The 19,880-nt window shown below is 44.4% G+C and overlaps 2 protein-coding genes across 5 annotated transcripts; both read right to left on the bottom strand.

Annotated features, from left to right (window-relative positions):
* Positions 1 to 1,241: 1,241 nt before the first annotated feature.
* Positions 1,242 to 17,141, bottom strand: LOC109873960 (sphingomyelin phosphodiesterase 4-like). 4 transcript variants are annotated; one of them, XM_020465682.2, is made up of 20 exons: positions 16,992 to 17,141; positions 16,520 to 16,605; positions 16,261 to 16,347; positions 12,953 to 13,089; positions 10,510 to 10,585; positions 10,292 to 10,400; positions 10,108 to 10,160; positions 9,842 to 9,993; positions 8,974 to 9,106; positions 8,808 to 8,873; positions 5,633 to 5,764; positions 4,761 to 4,903; positions 4,560 to 4,650; positions 4,339 to 4,436; positions 4,025 to 4,188; positions 3,686 to 3,891; positions 2,654 to 2,884; positions 2,396 to 2,527; positions 2,178 to 2,306; positions 1,488 to 2,097 (listed from the first exon to the last, which is right to left on the bottom strand). In XM_020465682.2, exons 2-20 carry the CDS (start codon positions 16,556 to 16,558, stop codon positions 1,774 to 1,776), a joined length of 2,502 nt encoding a protein of 833 aa, XP_020321271.1. In that variant the 5' UTR covers positions 16,559 to 16,605; positions 16,992 to 17,141; the 3' UTR covers positions 1,488 to 1,773. The 4 variants fall into 4 exon arrangements, with proteins under 4 accessions (XP_020321272.1, XP_020321271.1, XP_020321270.1 ...); XM_020465681.2 differs by having other exon boundaries at positions 8,802 to 8,873; positions 16,520 to 16,598; positions 16,990 to 17,140; XM_020465683.2 differs by lacking the exon at positions 5,633 to 5,764 and having other exon boundaries at positions 1,242 to 2,097; positions 8,802 to 8,873; positions 16,992 to 17,138.
* LOC116352897 (piggyBac transposable element-derived protein 4-like) lies at positions 16,588 to 19,870 on the bottom strand. The gene is made up of 5 exons (XM_031808748.1): positions 19,538 to 19,870; positions 19,318 to 19,450; positions 18,935 to 19,120; positions 18,237 to 18,829; positions 16,588 to 16,605 (listed from the first exon to the last, which is right to left on the bottom strand). The coding sequence occupies exons 1-5, from the start codon at positions 19,868 to 19,870 to the stop codon at positions 16,588 to 16,590; spliced, it is 1,263 nt and encodes a 420-aa protein (XP_031664608.1).
* Positions 19,871 to 19,880: the final 10 nt, after the last annotated feature.

Here is a 19,880-nt window from a genome sequence, read left to right as displayed (position 1 = left end):
GTCATTGTCCTGTAGTTGCAACAACTGAATATTAATCTGAAGCAATGCACCAGTGTTGCCAACTCCACAGTAAGGAAAGTAGCTACAAGTAGCTGAATGACGTCATCACCGAATTTACGTAATTGTGATGGACGCTGTAGGAGAGGGGAATAATGTCGTGGGAGACAAAAAGCGAGTAAAAAAAACACCCTAAATATGTTTAGAACTACAAATGAACTTTCTATCGATTTGTTTTTTTTATATGTCACAATTCCTTGGGACCGGCCAAAGTGACCCAAAATAAACACACTGGCGGAGTTACTTCGTTTTTTAGTTTAGTTTCCATAATTTGGTTTGGTTTTTAACCTTATGGTCCACTTAGGAGCCTACAACAAGTCACAGTAAAACATAAACATTTTTAACCATAACATTGTTTTACTGTAGAATCTACATTAACAATCTAAATGGACCAAAAAGAGACAATAGAAAAAACTGTCAATGGCAATGTGAGAAAATTATGTTAACTAGTCTGGCCCTAATTCAGGTTAATTTTTTTTAAATTACGTAAACCAGGGCGGGATCAGCCAGCGGCGGCGATTCATTTGCAGTCTGGACACAGAGGTGAACATCTCCTCCTCTGATTGCAGCTGGGAGGGACTGCTGTGCAGGACTGGGCAGTCTGGGAGTGAGTCCCACCGCACCACCCGCTGCTCGTTAAGTGTAAGAACGATAGGTGCTTTCACGTCAGTCTCCTACAACACCAGAAATAGTTGCTTTAAAAAAAAAATGTGTAGCTAGAGGGGTCTGAATACTCACTAAATATAGCGACAAAGTTGCTAAATTGGCAACACTGGATGCAACGCAGGTATCCATATTGCGGTGAGATGAGACTTAACTTGGTTCGTAGACTGGGATATGAAGTGGTTGTGGAAAGTAAGGCTTGTCAAAGCATATAACATGGGACCAGTGGGGTAGATTTCGGACAGACTGTTGGCAGACATTGTCTTAATTTAAGGTTAGGCATACGGTTAACGGTGTGGTTAAGTTTACGTTTAAAAATCACATTTTAAGAAGATACATTGTAGAAATAATCAGTCAAACCCTGCCTAATTGTAACTTGACGACAGTTTAACTTGGCTAGCTACACCAATAATCGCGCAGAACCCCTTACCACAAACGTTCCCGAGCGCAAGGATTGTTCACCGCCACAATGTGCAAAGTTCAGGAACAATTGAACGAGATAAGGTCAATACACAGATCACCCATGTGCACTTACGATTTATTTTTCCTCTCACCTGTCTTTAGTGGACCGCAACGCCTGCATACGTTGCCATGACAACCAGACTGTCTCAATCGGTGGCGGGAAATACATCTGTCATTCGAATGCAACATTGTACAACTACATTTCTGTCGTCTTTGCAAGCTCACACATACAGACAAGCAATCATACAAAAACGATAAAGGCAAAGAATACCATCTTCAGTTAAATGATTATCATCAATTCAAAATACTAGTGCAAGACTCATGTAACTATTTATTACACCGGTCAATCTTGTAGTTTGAGGATAATCACCACCATCCTTTCAATGTTCAATTGAAAAACATTCAATATTTTGTTAGAATATTAAATCATACAACTGTCAATCAGTAAAACTGCTTAAAAAAAAGATTAAGCAAACTTCATCTGAAAAGCAATGCACTTGTATTTATTTACAAGAATAAAAAGGGACTGAATATATCATAACAGATGGCCAAGCAAAGGCATGTGGCAAAAAAAGCCTTTTCATTCCCCTGCTACTGGGACTTGAGTTTATCTCCAAACAGGGTTATGAAGAGTCCATAGAGAAAGCCGCCTGTAAGGATGAGCAGTGTGCTGGATATGGGCCCGAATGAGAACAGCACCCCAAACAGGTAGAGAAATAGAAGCATCAGCAGGGTTCTGTAGCTTGCCAGTGTGCGCAGACTTAGCCTCGGCCGTCGGTTCCTCTCCGCTGTTCGCCGTGTCTCTGGGCTCCTCTGCCTGCCGTCCGCCATGACCTCGGGGCTGGCCAGGTAGTGTCGTCCCAACCGGCCCAGGAAGTCCTGCCGCGAGCACAGAACTTCCATGTGACCTCCGAACTGTGGAGGGGAGAATGGTTCTGATTACGGAATTCTTGGACTATGATAACTCAGATTCTGTTAGGCTACACATCACATACCCTCTCATTCACCAGGGACGAGATCTTGAAAAACAGTCTGACCAGGACGGCATTCTCATAGCTCCTGATGGGCTGAAGCTCTGGGTCTCCTTGGTACTCAATCTCAAATCTACGCAGTCCATTGATGATCTGCAAAAACATTACACATTTTTTAACAATAATCCCTCTATGACATGGTTGGGGTTGTAGTTTTGGGTGAGTTGAATAAGTAGTCTGACCTGCATTCGGCCCAGGTCTGTGAGGATGAGTCCATTCTCACCCTGAACACAGTCTGGTAGCTGCCTGGAGTTCCCATCGTCCTGACCAGAGCCCAGGGTTGCCATCAGCTGAGAAAGCTGCCCTGCATTCAGCTGGAGACGAGACAGAATAGCATGACACATTTTCACCCAACATTAGTTGAATTAAGTTTGATTAATATCAATTACAGCAGTTTAGCACATTCAAAAATCTTAAGGAAAAAGTCTGTGTAAACCTACACGAAATATCTGACAGAGGTAGTCCAGTGACCTCTCCAGGAACTCGTGGGTCTTCTTGACACATTCTCCAGTGTCATCCACCTCTCCTCCATTGAAGGTGTAGTTGAGGTCGGGGGAGCCCATTCCAAACCAAGACATGAAGGAGTTATTGGCTGCCACTTCAGCTGAGTGATCTGATATCCTCTTAGCTGTCTGCCTCGCCTGGGCGATGATCTGAATGAGCTTCAGGACCTACATCAAAGAAGGATAACAGCAGTGACCATGCTTATATGCTGCCTCAAAACATCAGACTAAAGGAGTAGTTGTTGATTGGTTCTAGTGGTGCTGTGTGGCTCAGTTGTTAGAGCATGGCGCTTGCAATGCAAGGGTTGCGGGTTCAACTCCCACGGGGGACCAGTATGAAAATGTATGCACTCACTACTCTAAATTGCTCTGGATAAAAGCATCTAATCTGGATAAAAGCATCTAAATCAGGGTTTCCCAAACTCGGTCCCAGGGCCCCCTCTCGGTGCACGTTTAGTTTTTTGCCCTAGCACCACACAGCTGATTCAACGTTTGATGATGTTGGATATTTGATTCAGCTGTGTAGTGCTCGGGCAAAAACCAAAACGTTTACCCAGGGGGAGGCAGGACTGAGTTTGGACCCTGAGCTAAATGACAAATGTAAATCTATGATGAAGGGCAGGCCTGGGCGGTTGTGAGAAGCAAGAAGAACATCGTCTTCTCCAGAAAGTCAGCAACACAGTACAGAGCAATCTAATCGTGCAGAGCGTAGCTAGTTCATTTTACTCAACTGAGACTACAGTTAACTGATGACAAAATGTGTGAACAGTCAGCCTAGCAAATTCAATAAAGTCCACACAGACTGTGCTTGTAGCAGGTGGTTAACACTAGCTAGCTCACCATTAGCCTCATTAGCACTTCTCTCCCAAAGTTGGGTTCAATTCCAGAAATGGGAATTGGAATAACAAACTTGCAAATCTGGAATTGCAATGAAACCACCCCCAAGTATGCTGCCTCCACTCCACTCACCGCGCCCCTCAGCTCTGTGCCGAACATCTGTTTGTACTGGCAGTCCTGGCCCTCCAGGCCGTACACGTGGCTCTTCACCCTGAAAACCCCGTCTGTCACCACGGACTGCCGGGCAGACAGGAAGCTGCCACCATGGCTTGGCGTGAGGAAGACCCGGTGCTGCCGATGGTGGAGGACGTGCTCCGGCTCCAGAAACAGCTGCTCTCCTGGGGAGGGACAGATAGGAGGGTTAGGGTAGGACAGGTTAGCGATAGCACAGTCTACTGTAGTTGGACATTACTATTAGTGCATCTGCATCACACAAGTATCATAAGACTAGGTGATTGTTTCTGTTATTACCTTTCTGAATCATCTCTGATAGGTTTGGCTGAGCAAAGACTTTGGCCACCCTGAAGACCATTAATGCATTTTTGACGTTGACCAGGTCTATGCGTACCACCCTGTTGAGAAAGCCCTGAAAGAGCTTTGTGTACATGAGCAGGTTCTCCTGAACAAACAATCCCCTGGTCAAGAAGATGGATCAGAACATTTTCGGAATCAGTAAGACAAAAAACCAATATTAAACCGTGCCGCTGAGTAAAAAATTTCAAGGAAGCACTACTAGCACACATTTATTTAGCCTGACCTATACTGTAATCCAAGAGATAACTCACCATTTCTCAGGTACACCTTTGTTCTGGTCTGTCTGAGGATTGGTATTCTCTCCTGTGTACCTCCACGGCTGGATGTAGCTAAGCCACGTCTCCAACACCTAAACACAGTGGTGGTATAGAGATAAGAGCACAAAAAAAGAAAAAAAGTAGACCCAATGAGAGAGAGTTGTGATTGACACCAGCCAAGCTGAGAAGGTTGAGGATGGAGTTGGAACACCTACCGCTCTGAAGGAGGCATCTAAAGGCCAGTGACCAAAGCAGTGCTGGAGGAACACATAGAGCTTCTGCTGGACAAAACGCTGCACCACCACCCTACAGAGACAGGGCCACAGTGAATTACAGACAAAACTAGATTGACTGATTTCCTGGAGAGAACGTGGACCCTGATGTCTGACTATTGGGGTGCTCACTGCTCAGCTCACCTCTTGAACTCTTCCAGGGGGCTGGAGTGGGCCGAGGGCGAGGAGCAGACCTGCTCAGGCTTCAGGCTGCAGGAAAAGGCATGGAGGTGCTTCACCAGGAGACGCACCACCAGAACGTGCTCCTCTGTCGGGGTGAAAGTCTCCTGAAACAGCAGCCAGTCATACAGAGATCCACAGGGGCAGCAGCCAATCACACAAAGCTCCTCGGATAACAATAACCAATCACACATTGGGCTTGGAACATTCCCCTAATCCTGGTTCCTCCCCTAGCCATTGTTACCGTTTCTCAAATTAACCTGCTGTTGAAAAAGCCTAGCTGAAAACAGAATTCAATCCGTGTCTAGCTCAGAAACAGGCACATACAGTACTTCAAATTGATATTCAGATCCATTATTCTTAGAATGAGGAAAGTAGACAATTTGATGAATTATTTAATTGATTTAGGGCAATTTGGTTATTTATAATGTTTTGTATACTGTAGTAGTGTTTGCTCAATGGAAGAATGTGAGATGGGAAAGACAACAATGACACACATTAACTAAGGATAGTGTGCAACACAACAAACATCCACATGCTACATACAATGAAAACGTCACTCTTCAAACTCAAAACATGCTTTGAAGGCACATTCTCCTTTCAAGGATACTTCTCTATGGGCCAGATCCTACTGTGAGATGTTTGACGTTATGTGAATTTCGTGCCGTCAAAATGGGGTCCATCCAAGGATAGGTCTTTGACTGGTTGCGTCAACCAGGCAGTTGGTTTTACAGAATGCACTGTAACTGCATTCAAATGTTTTTTGTTGAAGAGAAGTACCCTTGACCTCCCCACCTTAACCTTAATACTACTCTGTCCTCAGGGCCTAGGTTTACCTCCAGCAGGCCCGGTGGGAGTGGATGAAAAGGTAAAAGTACTTGGTACGTGTCGAGGGTCCCAGAGCCAGGAGGGGTCAGGGGTTGGCACGGCATGCTGGACATACTGAGGCGATAGTGCAGCAGCGCCAGCTGTACGACCCATCACAACCAGGGGAGGAAGAGGAGGAGGGAAACGACAACAACACAGTTGGGAAAGGAGGAGAGAGGGGGAGAAGGGAAGGAGGTGAACATGAGAATAGAAAGGAGAAAAAAGGGATATAGTGCATCCACAAAGGAAAAGGAATGAACACCAAATATGGGAGAAAACAAGAAACAAAACAAACAAAAGATATTGGCCACAGGAACACAATGCTATGACAGCTAGGGTGATGCAGTAGCCTTTTCCACACCCAAGACAGGAGAGATTAAACAGTAAATATCCTCATCAATGAGGCACAGAAGACACAACACATGATTAATAACAGGGTTTGTTATTTTAGGTTGAAGAACAGTCCACAGGTAAAAGGATTGTTTCTGTCCAATGGCCATGACAGGTCGGTTTTTTTTTTTAGGGAGGGGGGAGGGGGGAATACTGCATCTCTTACACTATGGAGGACCACATACTTAACTTAAAATATCCAATTTAACAGACTGGGAATTAGAGGTCGACCGATTATGATTTTTCAATGCCGATACCGATTATTGGAGGACCAAAAAATGGATACCGATTAAATTGGCAGATTTTTTTGTTGTTGTAATAATGACAATTACAACAATACTGAATGAACACTTATTTTAACTTAATATAATACATCAATAAAATAAATTTAGCCTTAAATAAATAATGAAACATGTTCAATTTGGTTTAAATAATGCAAAAACAAAGTGTTGGAGAAGAAAGTACAAGTGCAATATGTGCCATGTAAGAAAGCTAACGTTTAAGTTCCTTGCACAGAACATGAGAACATATGAAAGCTGGTGGTTCCTTTTAACATGTGTCTTCAATATTCCCAGGTAAGAAGGTTTAGGTTGTAGTTATTATAGGAATTATAGGACTATTTATCTCTATACCATTTGTATTTCATATACCTTTGACTATTGGATGTTCTTATAGGCACTTTAGTATTGCCAGTGTAACAGGATAGCTTCCATCCCTCTCCTCGCCCTTACCTGGGCTCGAACCAGGAACACATCGACAACAGCCATTCTCGCAGCATTGTTACCCATACAGAGCAAGGGGAATAACTACTCCAAGTCTCAGAGCGAGTGACGTTTGAAACGCTATTAGCGCGCACCCCGCTAACTAGCTAGCCATTTCACATCGGTTACACCAGCCTAATCTCGGGAGTTGATAGGCTTGATGTCATAAACAGCTCAATGCTTAACGCACAACGAAGAGCTGCTGGCGAAATGCATGAAAGTGCTGTTTGAATGAATGCTTACGAGCCTGCTGGTGCCTACCATCGCTCAGTCAGACTGCTCTATCAAATCATAGACTTAATTATAACACACAGAAATACGAGCCTTAGGTCAATAATATGGTTGAATCTGGAAACTATCATCTCGAAAACAAGACGTTTATTCTTTCAGTGAAATACGGAACCGTTCCGTATTTTATCTAACGGGTGGCATCCATAAGTCTAAATATTCCTGTTGCACAACCTTCAATGTTATGTCATAATTACGTAAAATTCTGGCAAATTAGGAGGCCCAAACTGTTGCATATACCCTGACTGCGCGCAAATGAACGCAAGAGAAGTGACACAATTTCACCTGGTTAATATTGCCTGCTAACCTGGATTTCTTTTAGCTAAATATGCAGGTTTAAAAATATATACTTCTGTATATTGATTTTAAGAAAGGCATTGATGTTTATGGTTAGGTACACATTGGAGCAAGGACCGTCTTTTTTCGCGAATACGCACCGCATCGATTATATGCAAGGACAAGCTAGATAAACTAGTAATATAATCAACCATGTGTAGTTAACTAGTGATTGATTGATTGTTTTTTACAAGATAAGTTTAATGCTAGCTAGCAACTTACCTTGGCTTACTGCATTCGCGTAACAGGCAGGCTCCTCGTGGAGTGCAATGAGAGGCAGGTGGTTAGAGAGTTGGACTAAGGTTGCAAGGTTGAATCCCTGAGCTGACAAGGTCAAAATCTGTCGTTCTGCCCCTGAACAAGGCAGTTAACACCTTGCCTAGGCCGTCATTGAAAATAAGAATGTGTTCTTAACTGACTTGCCTAGTTAAATAAAGAGATCGGCCAAATCTGTGTCCAAAAATACCGATTTCCGATTGTTATGAAAACTTGAAATCGGCCCTAATTAATACGCCATTCCGATTAATCGGTCGACCTCTACTGGGAATGTATTAAGTTACTAGGGGACAGCAGGGATGGGAAGGGTATGGCCTGTACACCATTGGGGATTTGACAGGTGTATGGATCATGACAAAGGGTGGTGGCTAAATGATACATGAACAGAAGTAGAGTTGGCAACCAGCCTAGCAGCCAAATAAACAACAGAGAAGGGCACTGAAACAGTTAATGGTGCCACACACACACGGCATGCACAGGTCATGCGGGAAGCTAAAGCACTACTACCAGATACACATGCCAAATCAGTGCAGAACATTTGCTCTGCAGTTGCCCATAAGCCAATAATTCAGCAACCGAAGAAAATTAAAAAAATAAGCCTGCCTTTCAAAAATAATTACAAATACCTGATGTTTACTGTGCCCTATTTTGATTGGTTTAACATTGAACTTTGATCATTTTGATAGCATTCATGTTTCCTAATCTGTGCAAATAAGGAGACTAAAGATCAGTACAAACCAAAGCCAGACCTCCCTCTGCCTGATTTTCCAGTTACCCTCAAAGATGCATAAGAAACAGCAACTAGCATACCCATCTATGCAGTGCAAAGGAGATGGATATAAACCACATCTTTATAGCCCAGGTGTGGGAGTGCAAGTCTTATAGAAATACTCCCCTCTAGTTGAAAATAGGACAATGTGACCCGTTTTGTGTCCCAGTCCCAGCCAGCATGGCACTCGAGTGGGACGAGCCCTGCCGTTGTTCAAGTGAGGGGGGGGGGTTCATCAGCCAGTCAGCCGTGCGTTGCTGCCGTGCAGGGGTGAAGGGGGAGCTTGGTGGTGGGAGGGTCCATGTGACATGCTCTTACCTTCACCTGGGGGGACTGCAGCTTCTGGTACATCTCCAGGGAGTAGTGATGCAGCCAGATCTCCACAAAAACCTGGGGGTATCATACGTCTTATTCCCGATTCCCTAAACACCTGACTGACATCATTCAGACTAAATACATTCATGACTGACAAAGGATGAAGGAGCCTCACCTGTAGTAATGCCTCTGACCTCCAGATCTCCTGGGCTGCAGGGTCAGCAGTGACCGAGGGTTGATGGGATATGTGGCGCTTGAGGAGGCTGGTGCTGTGGATGCCATACCCTGCAAAAGGCACGCTGGGAGCCCTGGGTGCCAAAGACATAACCGTGAGCTCGGCATTATAGCATGAGGAAGGAAGGAGAAACTAAGAGGAGCCAAAGGTAAAAGTGTGTGCTCTTATTGGACAAGTTCAGGTAGCATCTTTTCTCACCCTACTGACCTTTCACATAAACCAGTGGTGTAATGTACAACTTGAGTCATTTTTGGGGTATCTGCACTTGAGTTGACTATTTATATATATATTTTTCACAACTTTTTATTCCACTACAATTCTAAAGAAAAGATGTACTTTTTACTAGCATACATTTTCCCTGACACCAAAAAGTACTCTTCACTTCTAATGTTAAGGCAGGACAGAATTATGGTCCAATAGACGTACATATCAATACAACAACTTGTCATCCCTACTGCTTCAGATCTGGCGGACTCACTAAACACAAATAATGTGTTTGTAAATTATGCCTGAGTGTTGGAGTGTGCCCGTCTGTTGGTAATAAAACTGTGCCATCTGGTTTGTATAGCTTTGACTTTTTCTCAAGTATGATTATTGAGTACTTTTCCCACCACTGTACTTAAGTACATTTCAAACCAAATACTGCTTGAATAAAAGTCTAAAATTATTTTCCTGGGTGACATTTACTTGAGTAATTTTATATTAAAAAAAGGTATATTTACTTTTACTCAAGTATAACCACTGAGTACTTTTTACACTACTATCAGAAACATTTATTTTGATAAGACCTATCCCCACTGTAGAGTACCTGGGAGCAGGTGGAGACACAGAGCCTCTATTGTCGGCGAATGGAGAGGGAGGAACGCTGCCCTCTGTAGGGAGGAAGTACTTGAGGTAGGTGTCCACAAGCACAAAGTACGCATTGTCCAAGCTGCTCACATGCTGGCCCAGAGGGTAGTTCTGAGAAAATCACATCAAAACTATCATGTTAGGTCAAATAAGTCTGATTATCATGGAAGTTATCACAAACTATCAAAACATTTACTGTTGTAATGACAGTTGAGTAGGGTTTACCTTTGGTGTGATAAGACTGGAAGCAAATATGAACATGTAATATTCAAATGGATCTGCAGATGGTATGGTTTAAGGACATACCACCAGACTACAAAACAAATGTAAATAATGTAAGCAAACATTGTCATTGTCCACATTGTATGTTTGTGAGAAGGTGAGGAGTGAGTTTGAGCATCAAGGATACTGAGCGCCAGGCTGAGTGTCTGGAGACCAGACAGAGGAAACTGCAGCTTGTTGTGAAAAAGTGGACAATCTGGGAGGACACCTTCCTGTATAGATGCCTTTACAGGACCCTGCAAGAGAAAATACCACCCGAGCTTTACACCAATCACTGTTGTGGACGACCTTGCTATGTTTCAAATTGAGAAAATATTTTTTTTTTTTAAAAGGGATGAGACTTACAGGGAGAAAGCTGACAGGTATTTCATACTTGTACTCCTCTGCTTGAAGCTTGTACACAAGCTTCATCATTGGCCCACTGAAAAGCATATACAATCATAATTAAGTCAGTATACAGTACATTAATATTTTTCAAAAAAGGGTTTTTATAAAGTAATTTAGGCTGGGGCCGCAGGTAGCCTAGTGGTAAGAGCGTTGGGCCAAAAAAGGTTGCTGGATCGAATCCCCGAGCTGACATGGTAAAAATGTTGTTCTGCCCCTGAACAAGGTAGCTAACCCACTGTTCCCCGGTAGGCCGTCATTGTAAATAAGAATTTGTTCTTAACCGACTTGCCTAGTTAAATAAATGTCCAATTAAAAAATAAGAATAACATGGAATGTTCCTGAGGGGTTGTCATAGACACACAGTACTGGTAGAAAAGAGACATTGTCACATTGTACAGCAACATACATTTGCTTTTTTATGTATTTTTTCACCTTTATTTAACCAGGTAGGCAAGTTGAGAACAAGTTCTCATTTACAATTGCGACCTGGCCAAGATAAAGCAAAGCAGTTTGACACATACAACACAGATACACATACAGTGCATTCGGAAAGTTCAGACCCCTTAACCTTTTCCACATTGTTATGTTACAGCCTTGTTCTAAAATGGATCAAATCAATTTTCCCCCCTCTTCAAATCTACACACAATACCTCAATGACGAAGCGAACAGGTTTAGATTTTTTTTGCAAAGTACAAATAAAAAAACAGAAATACCTTATTTACATAAGTATTCAGACCCTTTGCTATAAGACTCGAAATTGAGCTCAGGTGCATTCTGTTTCCATTGATCATCTTTGAGATGTTTCTACAACTTGATTGGAGTCCACCTGCAGTAAATTCAATTGATTAGACGTGATTTGGAAAGGCACACACCTATCTAGATAATAGTGCATGTCAGAGCAAAAAACATGCTGCGAGGTCGAAAGAATTCCCCATAGAGCTCCAAGACAGGATTGTGTCGAGGCACAGATCTGGGAAAGGGTACAAAAAAACTATTCTGCAGCATTGAAGGTCCCCAAGAACTCAGTGGCCTCCATCATTCTTAAATGGAAGAAGTTTGGAACCACCAAGACTCTTCCTAGAGCTGGCAGCCAGGCTAAATCTAGGGAGAAGGGACTTGGTCAGGGAGGTCACCAAGAACCCGATGGTCACTCTAACAGAGTTCTTCTGTGGAGATGGGAGAACCTTCCAGAAGGACAACCATCTCTGCAGCACTCCACCAATCAGGCCTGTATGGTAGAGTGGCCAGACGGAAGCCACTCCTCAGTAAAGGCACATGGCAGCCCGCATGGAGTTTTCCAAAAGGCCTCTCAGACCACGAGAAACAAGAGTCTCTGGTCCGATGAAACCAAGATTGAACTCTTTAGCCTGAATGCCAAGCAGCATGTCTGACCTGGCACCATCCCTAAGGTGAAGCAGGGTGGTGGCAACATCATGCTGTGAGGATGTTTTTCAGCAGCAGGGACTGGAAGACTAGTCAGGATCAAGGGAAAGATAAACGGAGCAAAGTACAGATAGATCCATGATGAAAACCTGCTCCAAAGCGCTCAGGACCTCAGACTGGGGTGAAGGTTCTCCTTCCAACAGGACAACAACCATAAGCACACAGCCAAGACAACACAGGAGTGGCTTCGGGACAAGTCTCGAGTGGCCCGGACAGAGCTCAGACTTCAACCCGATCTAACATCTCTGAAGAGACCTGAAAATAGCTGTGCAGCAACGCTTTCCATCCAACCTGACAGAGCTTGAGACGATCTGCATAGAAGAATGGGAGAAACTCACCAAATACAGGTGTGCCAAGCTTGTAGTATCATACCCAAGAAGACTCAAGGCTGTAATCGCTTCCAAAGGTGCTTCAACAAAGTACTGAGTAAAGGGTCTGAATACTTATTATAAATGTAATATTTACGTTTTTTTATTTGAAATACATTTGCAAAAATGTCAACCTGTTTTTGCTTTGTCTTTATGGTGTTAGTGTGTAGATTGATGAGGGGAAAAGTATTTAATCCATTTTAGAATAAGGCTGTAACGTAATAAAATGTGGAGAAAGTCAAGGGGTCTGAATACTTTCCAAATGCACTGTAATACATACTGTGTGTCACAGTGAAGTGACACACACACCAAAGTAACATTAACACCCTATGTGTTTGGAAAGTCTGCTTAATAATACGTTCTTTAGATATTTTGTCTCACATTATCCCCGTTTTAATGACCAACCGTCTTGCCCACTGGCATAGAAAGTTGAAATATATATATATATATATATATATATATATTTGTAACTTCTGGCTTCCCACTGACTGTTTTTGTGCAACCGAATACAATAGGGAGCAACGCTGTAGTGTAAATAACACTAGCATTGCAAATAGCAGCTAACACCAAAGGAGCTTGTGAGGCCTACCTAGGATCGAGAAAGTCCATGACGATGTTGTACTCATTGCTGCGTGCCTGCAGGAATTGCAGGTTCCAGCCCATGATGACCCCATCCAGACTGCCAAAAACACTCTCTACAAGCCAGGGGAAGATCAGGTGCAGCTCCTGAAGAGAGAACGATATTAATGCTGTCAGTCACAAGCTTACCTCCATTATCCCTGCTTAAGTCTCCCTCCACAACAATGTCATCAGATCATGGAGAGGAAACTTCCAGTGGAAGACAAGAGGATGAATGAGATTGGATAACATGGTTGATTTGAGCTGAACCGGTTTGGGTAGGGATGTTCAATGCTCTTTCTGACCTACTGCCAGATAGGTGCTCTTCCTCTGTAATGCGCACATGCAGAGTGAGGCATCTGCAGTGTAGCAGCCGTTCCTGAGACACTGATTTCCAGGAACTGTGTCACCCTACCCTGATATCCCCTCTGATCCCACACAGTAATAGCTTCCTAAACATATTCCACATTGGCATGAAAGACTGGAGAATCCAACTTATGGGTCTGCCCCAACCCTTAAAAAATAAAATAAAAACACTAGTAAGCGTTCTATATAAATCATAAACCTCCAAGCAACTAAGAATGACAGGGTAGGCAACAACATATCTGCCACACTGATCCTCAACATGGAGGCCCCTCAGGAGTGCGTGCTTAGTCCCTTCCTGCACTCCCTGTTCACCCACGACTGCGTGGCCAAGCACGACTCTAACACAATCATTAAGTTTGCGAATGACAACAGTGGTAGGCCGATCACAACGATGAGACAGCCTATAGGAAGGAGGTCAGAGACCTGGCAGAGTGGTGCCAGGACAACTTCTCCCTCAACATCAGCCAGACAAAGGAGCTGATCGTGGACTACAGAAAAAGGAGGGCCGAACATACCGCCCTTTACATCGACGGGGCTGTGGTGGAGATGGTTGAGAGTTTCAAGATCCTTGGTGTCCACATCACCAAAAAAACGATCAAGGTCCAAACACACCAAGACAGTTGTGAAGAGGGCCCGACAACACCTATTCCTCCTTAGGAGACTGAAAATATTTGACATGGGTCCCCAGATCCTCAAAAAGTTCTACAACTACACCATTGCGAGCATCCTGACCGGTTGCATCACTGCATGGTATGACATCCTGACCGGTTGCATCACTGCATGGTATGACATCCTGACCGGTTGCATCACTGCATGGTATGACATCCTGACCGGTTGCATCACTGCGTGGTATGACATCCTGACCGGTTGCATCACTGCATGGTATGATAACTGCTCGTTATTAGACCGAGCAGTTGCCATAGGGTCATATGTACAGACCAGTTCATCACTGGGGCCAAGCTTCCTGCCATCCAGGAACTATGTACTAGGCTGTGTCAGAGGAAGGCCCAAAATGTTTTCAAAGACTACAATCACTCAAGTCATTGTGGAAAAAGTTAAGACATCAAAACTAAGAAATAACACATATGGAATCATATAGTAACCACAAAAAAAAAAAGTCTTAAACAAATCAAAATATATTATATTTGAGATTCTTCAAAGTAGGCACCCTTTGCCTTGATGACAGCTTCAAATTCAATTTTATTTGTCACAAAACACATGGTTATGCAGATGTTAATGCGAGTGTAGCGAAATGCATGTGCTTCTAGTTCCGACCGTGCAGTAATATCTAACAAGTAATCTAACCTAACAAATGCTCACCCTTGGCATTCTCCCAACCAGCTTCATGAGGTAGTCACCTGGAATGCATTTAAATTAACAGGTGTACCTTCTTAAAAGTTCATTTGTGGAATTTCTTTCCTTCTTAATGTGTTTGAGTCTATCAGTTGTGTTGTGACAAGATAGGGGTGGTATACAGAAGATAGCCCTATTTGGTAAAATACCAAGTCCATATTATGGCAAGAACAGCTCAAATAAGCATAGAGAAACAACAGTCCCTCATTACTTGAAGACAAGGTCAGTGAATCCAAAAAATGTCAAGAACTTTGAAAGTTTCTTCAAGTGCAGTTGCAAAAACAATCAAGCACTATGATGAAACTGGCTCTCATGAAGACCCAGAGTTACCTCTGCTCCAGAGGATAAGTTCATTAGTTAACAGCCTGAGAAATTTCAGCCCAAAAAAATACTGCACAGAGTTCAAGTAACAGATACATCTCAACATCAACTCTTCAGAGGAGACTGCGTGAATCAGGCCTCCATGGTCGAATTGCTGCAAAGAAACCACTACTAAAGGATCCAGGCTGTATCACATCAGGACGTGATTGGGAGTCCCATGGGGTGGCGCACAATTGGCCAAGCGCTGTCCGGGTTTGGCCGTCATTGTAAATAAGAATTTGTTCTTAACTGACATGCCTAGTTAAGTAAAGGTTAAATGAAAATAAAATGGACACCAATAATAACAAAAGACTTGTTAGGGCCAAGAAACACAAACAATGGACATTTAACCGGTGGAAATCTGTCCATTTTAAATATATGATCTCTGCGTGTGTGGTTCCCACCGTGAAGCATGGAGGTGGTGGTGTGATGGTGCTTTGCTTGTGACAATGTTTGTGATTTATTTAGAATTCAAGGCAAACGTAACCAGCATGGCTACCTCAGCATTCTGCAGCGATACGCCATCCCATCTAGTTTGGTGACAATCACCTGACCTCAACCCAATTGAGATGGTTTGGGATGAGTTGGACTGCAGAGTGAAGGAAAAGCAGCCAACAAGTACTCAGCATATGTGGGAACTCCAAGACTGTTGGAAAAGCATTTCAGGTGATGCTGGTTGAGAGAATGCCAAGAGTGTGCAAAGCTGTCATCAAGGCAAAGGGTGGCTACTTTGAAGAACCTCAAATATATTTAGATTTGTTTAACACTTTTTTGGTTACTACATGATCCCATATGTATTATTTCATAGTTTATGTCTTCCCTATTATTCCACAATGTAGAAAACAGTACAAATAAAGAAAAACCCCTTGAATGAGTAGGTGTCCAAACTTGACTGGTACTGTACTAATTACCTCGACTAACCTGCCCACACCACACATTGACTCGGGACCGGTACCCCCTGTATACAGCCTCGTTATTGTTATTTTATTACTTTTTATTTTTTACTTCAGTTTATTTAGTAAATAATTTCTTAACTATTTCTTGAACTGCTTTGTTGGTTAAGGGCTTGTACGTAAGCATTTCACAGTAAGGTCTACACTTGTTGTTTCGGGCACATGTGACAAATACAATTTGATTAAATTTTTTATCCCGACTTGACAACTTGCTTCAACAACGCTGGTCTATACAAGCAAACTGCACCTTTGCAGGGTAGTCATCAATGACCTTCACCAGCTCCTGGCACCGCTGGAGAAAAGGTTTGGTGGTCGAGTCAACTTTCAGATTGGCCTGTAACGAGAAGAGAACATCATAAGAGTAGACAACAGTTACTGCTGTCACAGTGTTCGATAACTGACGTTTTGTGACATTGTCTTGGCTCATGAGAACTTCAGGCAGGCAACATATATTTCACATGTAACTAGCTCATGGTGAGCAATACAATATAGGAGTTACCACTAACCAGAAGAAAACTGGGCTGTTGCAAGGCTGGGGCAGCCATATAAGATTCTATTCGAGACGGGTCACGTTTCAAAATCCACTTGACACCTGGGGAGAACACAAAGCAGAAAGGGTTGAGAGGGGCTTTGTTGACATTTCTTTCTGTCAAGCAAACTAACTAGCAGTAGCACCATTGCTAGCTAGATAACTAACGTTAGCTATGAGTACAGAGATGGATACAAAATGTTTAAATACAGGAAGCAAGATAGCTAGCTAGACGATACATTTAGACGTGGCTGAAACCATGGCTTGGCTGACCAGCTAGCTAGCTAACGTTAGCTAATATCAGCCGGCTAGCACTAACGTCTGCTAGCTAGCTTTCTGTACAACTAAGCTAACCCATCTATAACAATGTGGCACTGGCAGGCAGCAGCTGACGGTACGGTACAAAAGTCTCATCTCATTATAGAAAATAAAACTGCAGTGTGTCTTACCTCCCAAGACTACAAATTTTCAGACTTTCAAGTTCCAATCTACCGCGTTTCCATTAGACACAGCAGCGTGAAGCGAAAATGATGTCATTTCCCTAAAAGGATATGGCACGCGACCGCAGCTTTCTTGTGAACACAGCGCACCCATGTGGATAGTACTTTAGGGAAGGAAGAGTCAGGTAGGCTAATCTAGGTAGATGGCAGTGTTGCAACAAAACAAAATGTAGTAAACCAAGGTTTATAGCTGGCTAATAGACCACGTGGAATTGTGTTAAAGCAATATTACAAACTGTTAAATAGTGTTACATTTACCTCCAGACCACGTGGAATTGTGTTAAAGCAATATTACTAACTGTTAAATAGTGTTACATTTACCTCCTAAGTGTATCAACAATTGATCAATAAGGTTAATCAATCATCATGGATATTATATGCATGCAAATGTATTGATAAGGAATTCAACTAATCTAAATCAAGATAAGTGCAAAGTATGCTTTTTGTAAATGCAATGATAAGTGTGCTTGTGTAGCCTAGTATGTGGCATAACTATTTGGATTGTGTGTATTTATTTGTGTTTTAATTTCACAGTGACATGCCCCTGTGCTATTGAGTATTAACTCCCAGGGGGCCAGCCCTACTCCATACAAAGCATATTACATCCTGTTTTGATTTAAGTGCACTCACCCCTCACAAATACCCTTGGAGTTCCCTGTTCTGCCTGGAAATGAGGCAGTATGTCAAAATGATTAATCAATGGCTGATGAATAATTATAATTTCATCACTTTAAAGCAGAGCTTTATTGCAGGTGCATCCCCGTCCAGGCACTCAATAATCTCCTGTCTTTCTCTGTGGATTTATCTGATATGATAATACCTCTGATGTTCAAACATTAAAAACCTCATGTGAAGTGGACATGTGTTCTTCTGGTATTAGCCGAAAGGCAGGTTACCTAGTGGTTAGAGCGTTAGGCCAGTAAAAGAAAGGTTGCTGGATTGAATCCCTGAGCTGACATGATAAAAAATCTGTCATTCTGCCCTTGAACAAGGCAGTTAACCCACTGTTCCTCAATAGGCTGTCATTGTAAATAAGAATTTGTTCTTAACCCTCCTGTCGTCCTCGTATTGTTTCTAGTCCCCGCGTCCTCCGGGTCACCTTGTCCCATCCTGGCTAAAGGCCCAATGTGCGCACGTGTGACAGTATGCGTGTGAACAGCCTTTGCAGATGTATTTCTTACACCTGCAGCACACCGTGTATGTCTTGGAGTCCTTCTTGGGTGGGCAGAGCTGACACCTCTTCCTCTTTACTTGCCCCGGGGCAGCGGCCGTGCCAGGGGTGGGCCCCTCGCGTTGTTGACCACGAGCCGCCGCCGTAGCACTCTGTAGGACTTTGACAGCTTCGGTGCAGGGGAGATGCTGCCTTCTTTGGATCAGTGGCTTCACAAGTGCCTTTCCCAGCTCCCAGCTGCGCTTGTTCCGCTTGCGAGGCATCCAGTCAGGCTTGATCTCTCGCCATATGACAAAGGCATGGTGGGGGGACACGTCGAGGATGTTGTGGAAGACGACCAGGGGCCAGCGGGCAGTCATCCGTCTGCAGCTGTAGGTGCCGACCACCTTGTCTTGGTTGTCCACGCCGCCCTTGTTGCAGTTGTATTCTAGGATGACGGCCGGCTTCTTGTCGCGGTGATCGCTAATGTGGCCCTCTGTGTGCAGCGTGCTCAAAAGTAGCACATTCTTGTTTTTCATTTCCAGGTAGGACACTAGAGTGGCGGTGGGCGTGAAGGCAAACCTGGAGGACAGGACCTGTCTTCCCCTGGACTCGAGCAGCGCGGGCGGGAGCTCGGCTTTGTTCTTTCTCACCGTGTCCACCATGGTGAGGTTCCTCTCGAGGAGCCACTGGCCCAGTTCTTAGGAGGTGAAGAAGTTGTCACAGGTGACGTTGCGACCGCTCAGTCCAGTTGTCAGAACGAGGACGACGCGCATCCCTTGGTTCTTCTCGGGGCCTCCGCTGGCCGGCTTGCCGGTGTACACTTGCATCTTCCAAGCGTAGTTGGACTTGGCGTCGCAGGCCACCCACGACTTGATGCCGTATTTCGCCGGCTTGCTGGGGATGTACTGACTGAAAGGACGGCAGCCTTTTGGAAAGGGGACAAGAGATTAGTGTCGTTACTGTCTCATTGGGGCCAACGGCCTTTTGTGTTACACACGCTGCTAGTGCTGCTAGTGCTGCCACAGCCGCTGCTCCCGCTGCTACAGCTACTACCTCTCTATAGACATATACGCACACACGCGCACGCACATGCGCACGCACATTCGCACGCACACACAGTACCTCTGAACGGGACCAGTTGCTCGTCCACTGTCACGTCAGGCCCCGGGTTGTAGAGGGCCGGCAGCCGCGCCTCCCACAGGTCCCAGACCTCTCGTATGGCTGCGAGTTTGTCCGTGGCGAGTCTGGCGGGTCTCTACAGCCTCGAGTACCTGTGAAAGACCTTGAGCGGCATGGTGGCTCGGAACACGGTCCTGCCGCTCTCGGCGTCCCACAGGCTTGCCACGGCCTCGCCTCGGGACCTGTAGACGCCCGCTAGGATCAGCAGCCCTAGGTAGGCGCGCAGGTCCGTGGCGTCCATGGGTCGGGACCTGTAGACGCCCGCTAGGATCAGCAGCCCTACGTAGACGCGCAGGTCCGTGGCGTCCATGGGTCGGGACCTGTAGACGCCCGCTAGGATCAGCAGCCCTAGGTAGGCGCGCAGGTCCGTGGCGTCCATGGGTCGGGACCTGTAGACGCACGCTAGGATCAGCAGCCCTAGGTAGACGCGCAGGTCCGTGGCGTCCATGGGTCGCCAGCCGTCGCCGTATTTTCTGACCCCGTGCAGGTTCGTCATTACCACAATT

This window comes from Oncorhynchus kisutch, linkage group LG29 (genome assembly GCF_002021735.2).
Source record: "Oncorhynchus kisutch isolate 150728-3 linkage group LG29, Okis_V2, whole genome shotgun sequence".
NCBI classification, from domain to species: Eukaryota; Metazoa; Chordata; class Actinopteri; order Salmoniformes; family Salmonidae; genus Oncorhynchus; species Oncorhynchus kisutch.
This window is presented reverse-complemented; position numbering and strand designations above follow the sequence as displayed.

Bases quoted from the DNA above. Each gene is read 5' to 3' on its own strand.
- LOC116352897 (XM_031808748.1), bottom strand. From the start codon at position 19,870: ATGACGAACCTGCACGGGGTCAGAAAATACGGCGACGGCTGGCGACCC. The intron at 19,121-19,317 runs GTACTGTGTGTG...CCTTTCCAAAAG, and splicing joins GCAACTGGTCCCGTTCAGAG to GCTGCCGTCCTTTCAGTCAG. The intron at 18,830-18,934 runs GCGGTCGCAACG...GAAAGAACAAAG, and splicing joins CGTTCTGACAACTGGACTGA to CCGAGCTCCCGCCCGCGCTG.
- LOC109873960 (XM_020465681.2), bottom strand. From the start codon at position 16,558: ATGGCTGCCCCAGCCTTGCAACAGCCCAGTTTTCTTCTG. The intron at 4,437-4,559 runs GTAGGTGTTCCA...CACTGTGTTTAG, and splicing joins TAGATGCCTCCTTCAGAGCG to GTGTTGGAGACGTGGCTTAG. The intron at 4,189-4,338 runs GTGAGTTATCTC...CTTCTTGACCAG, and splicing joins AAAGGTGTACCTGAGAAATG to GGGATTGTTTGTTCAGGAGA.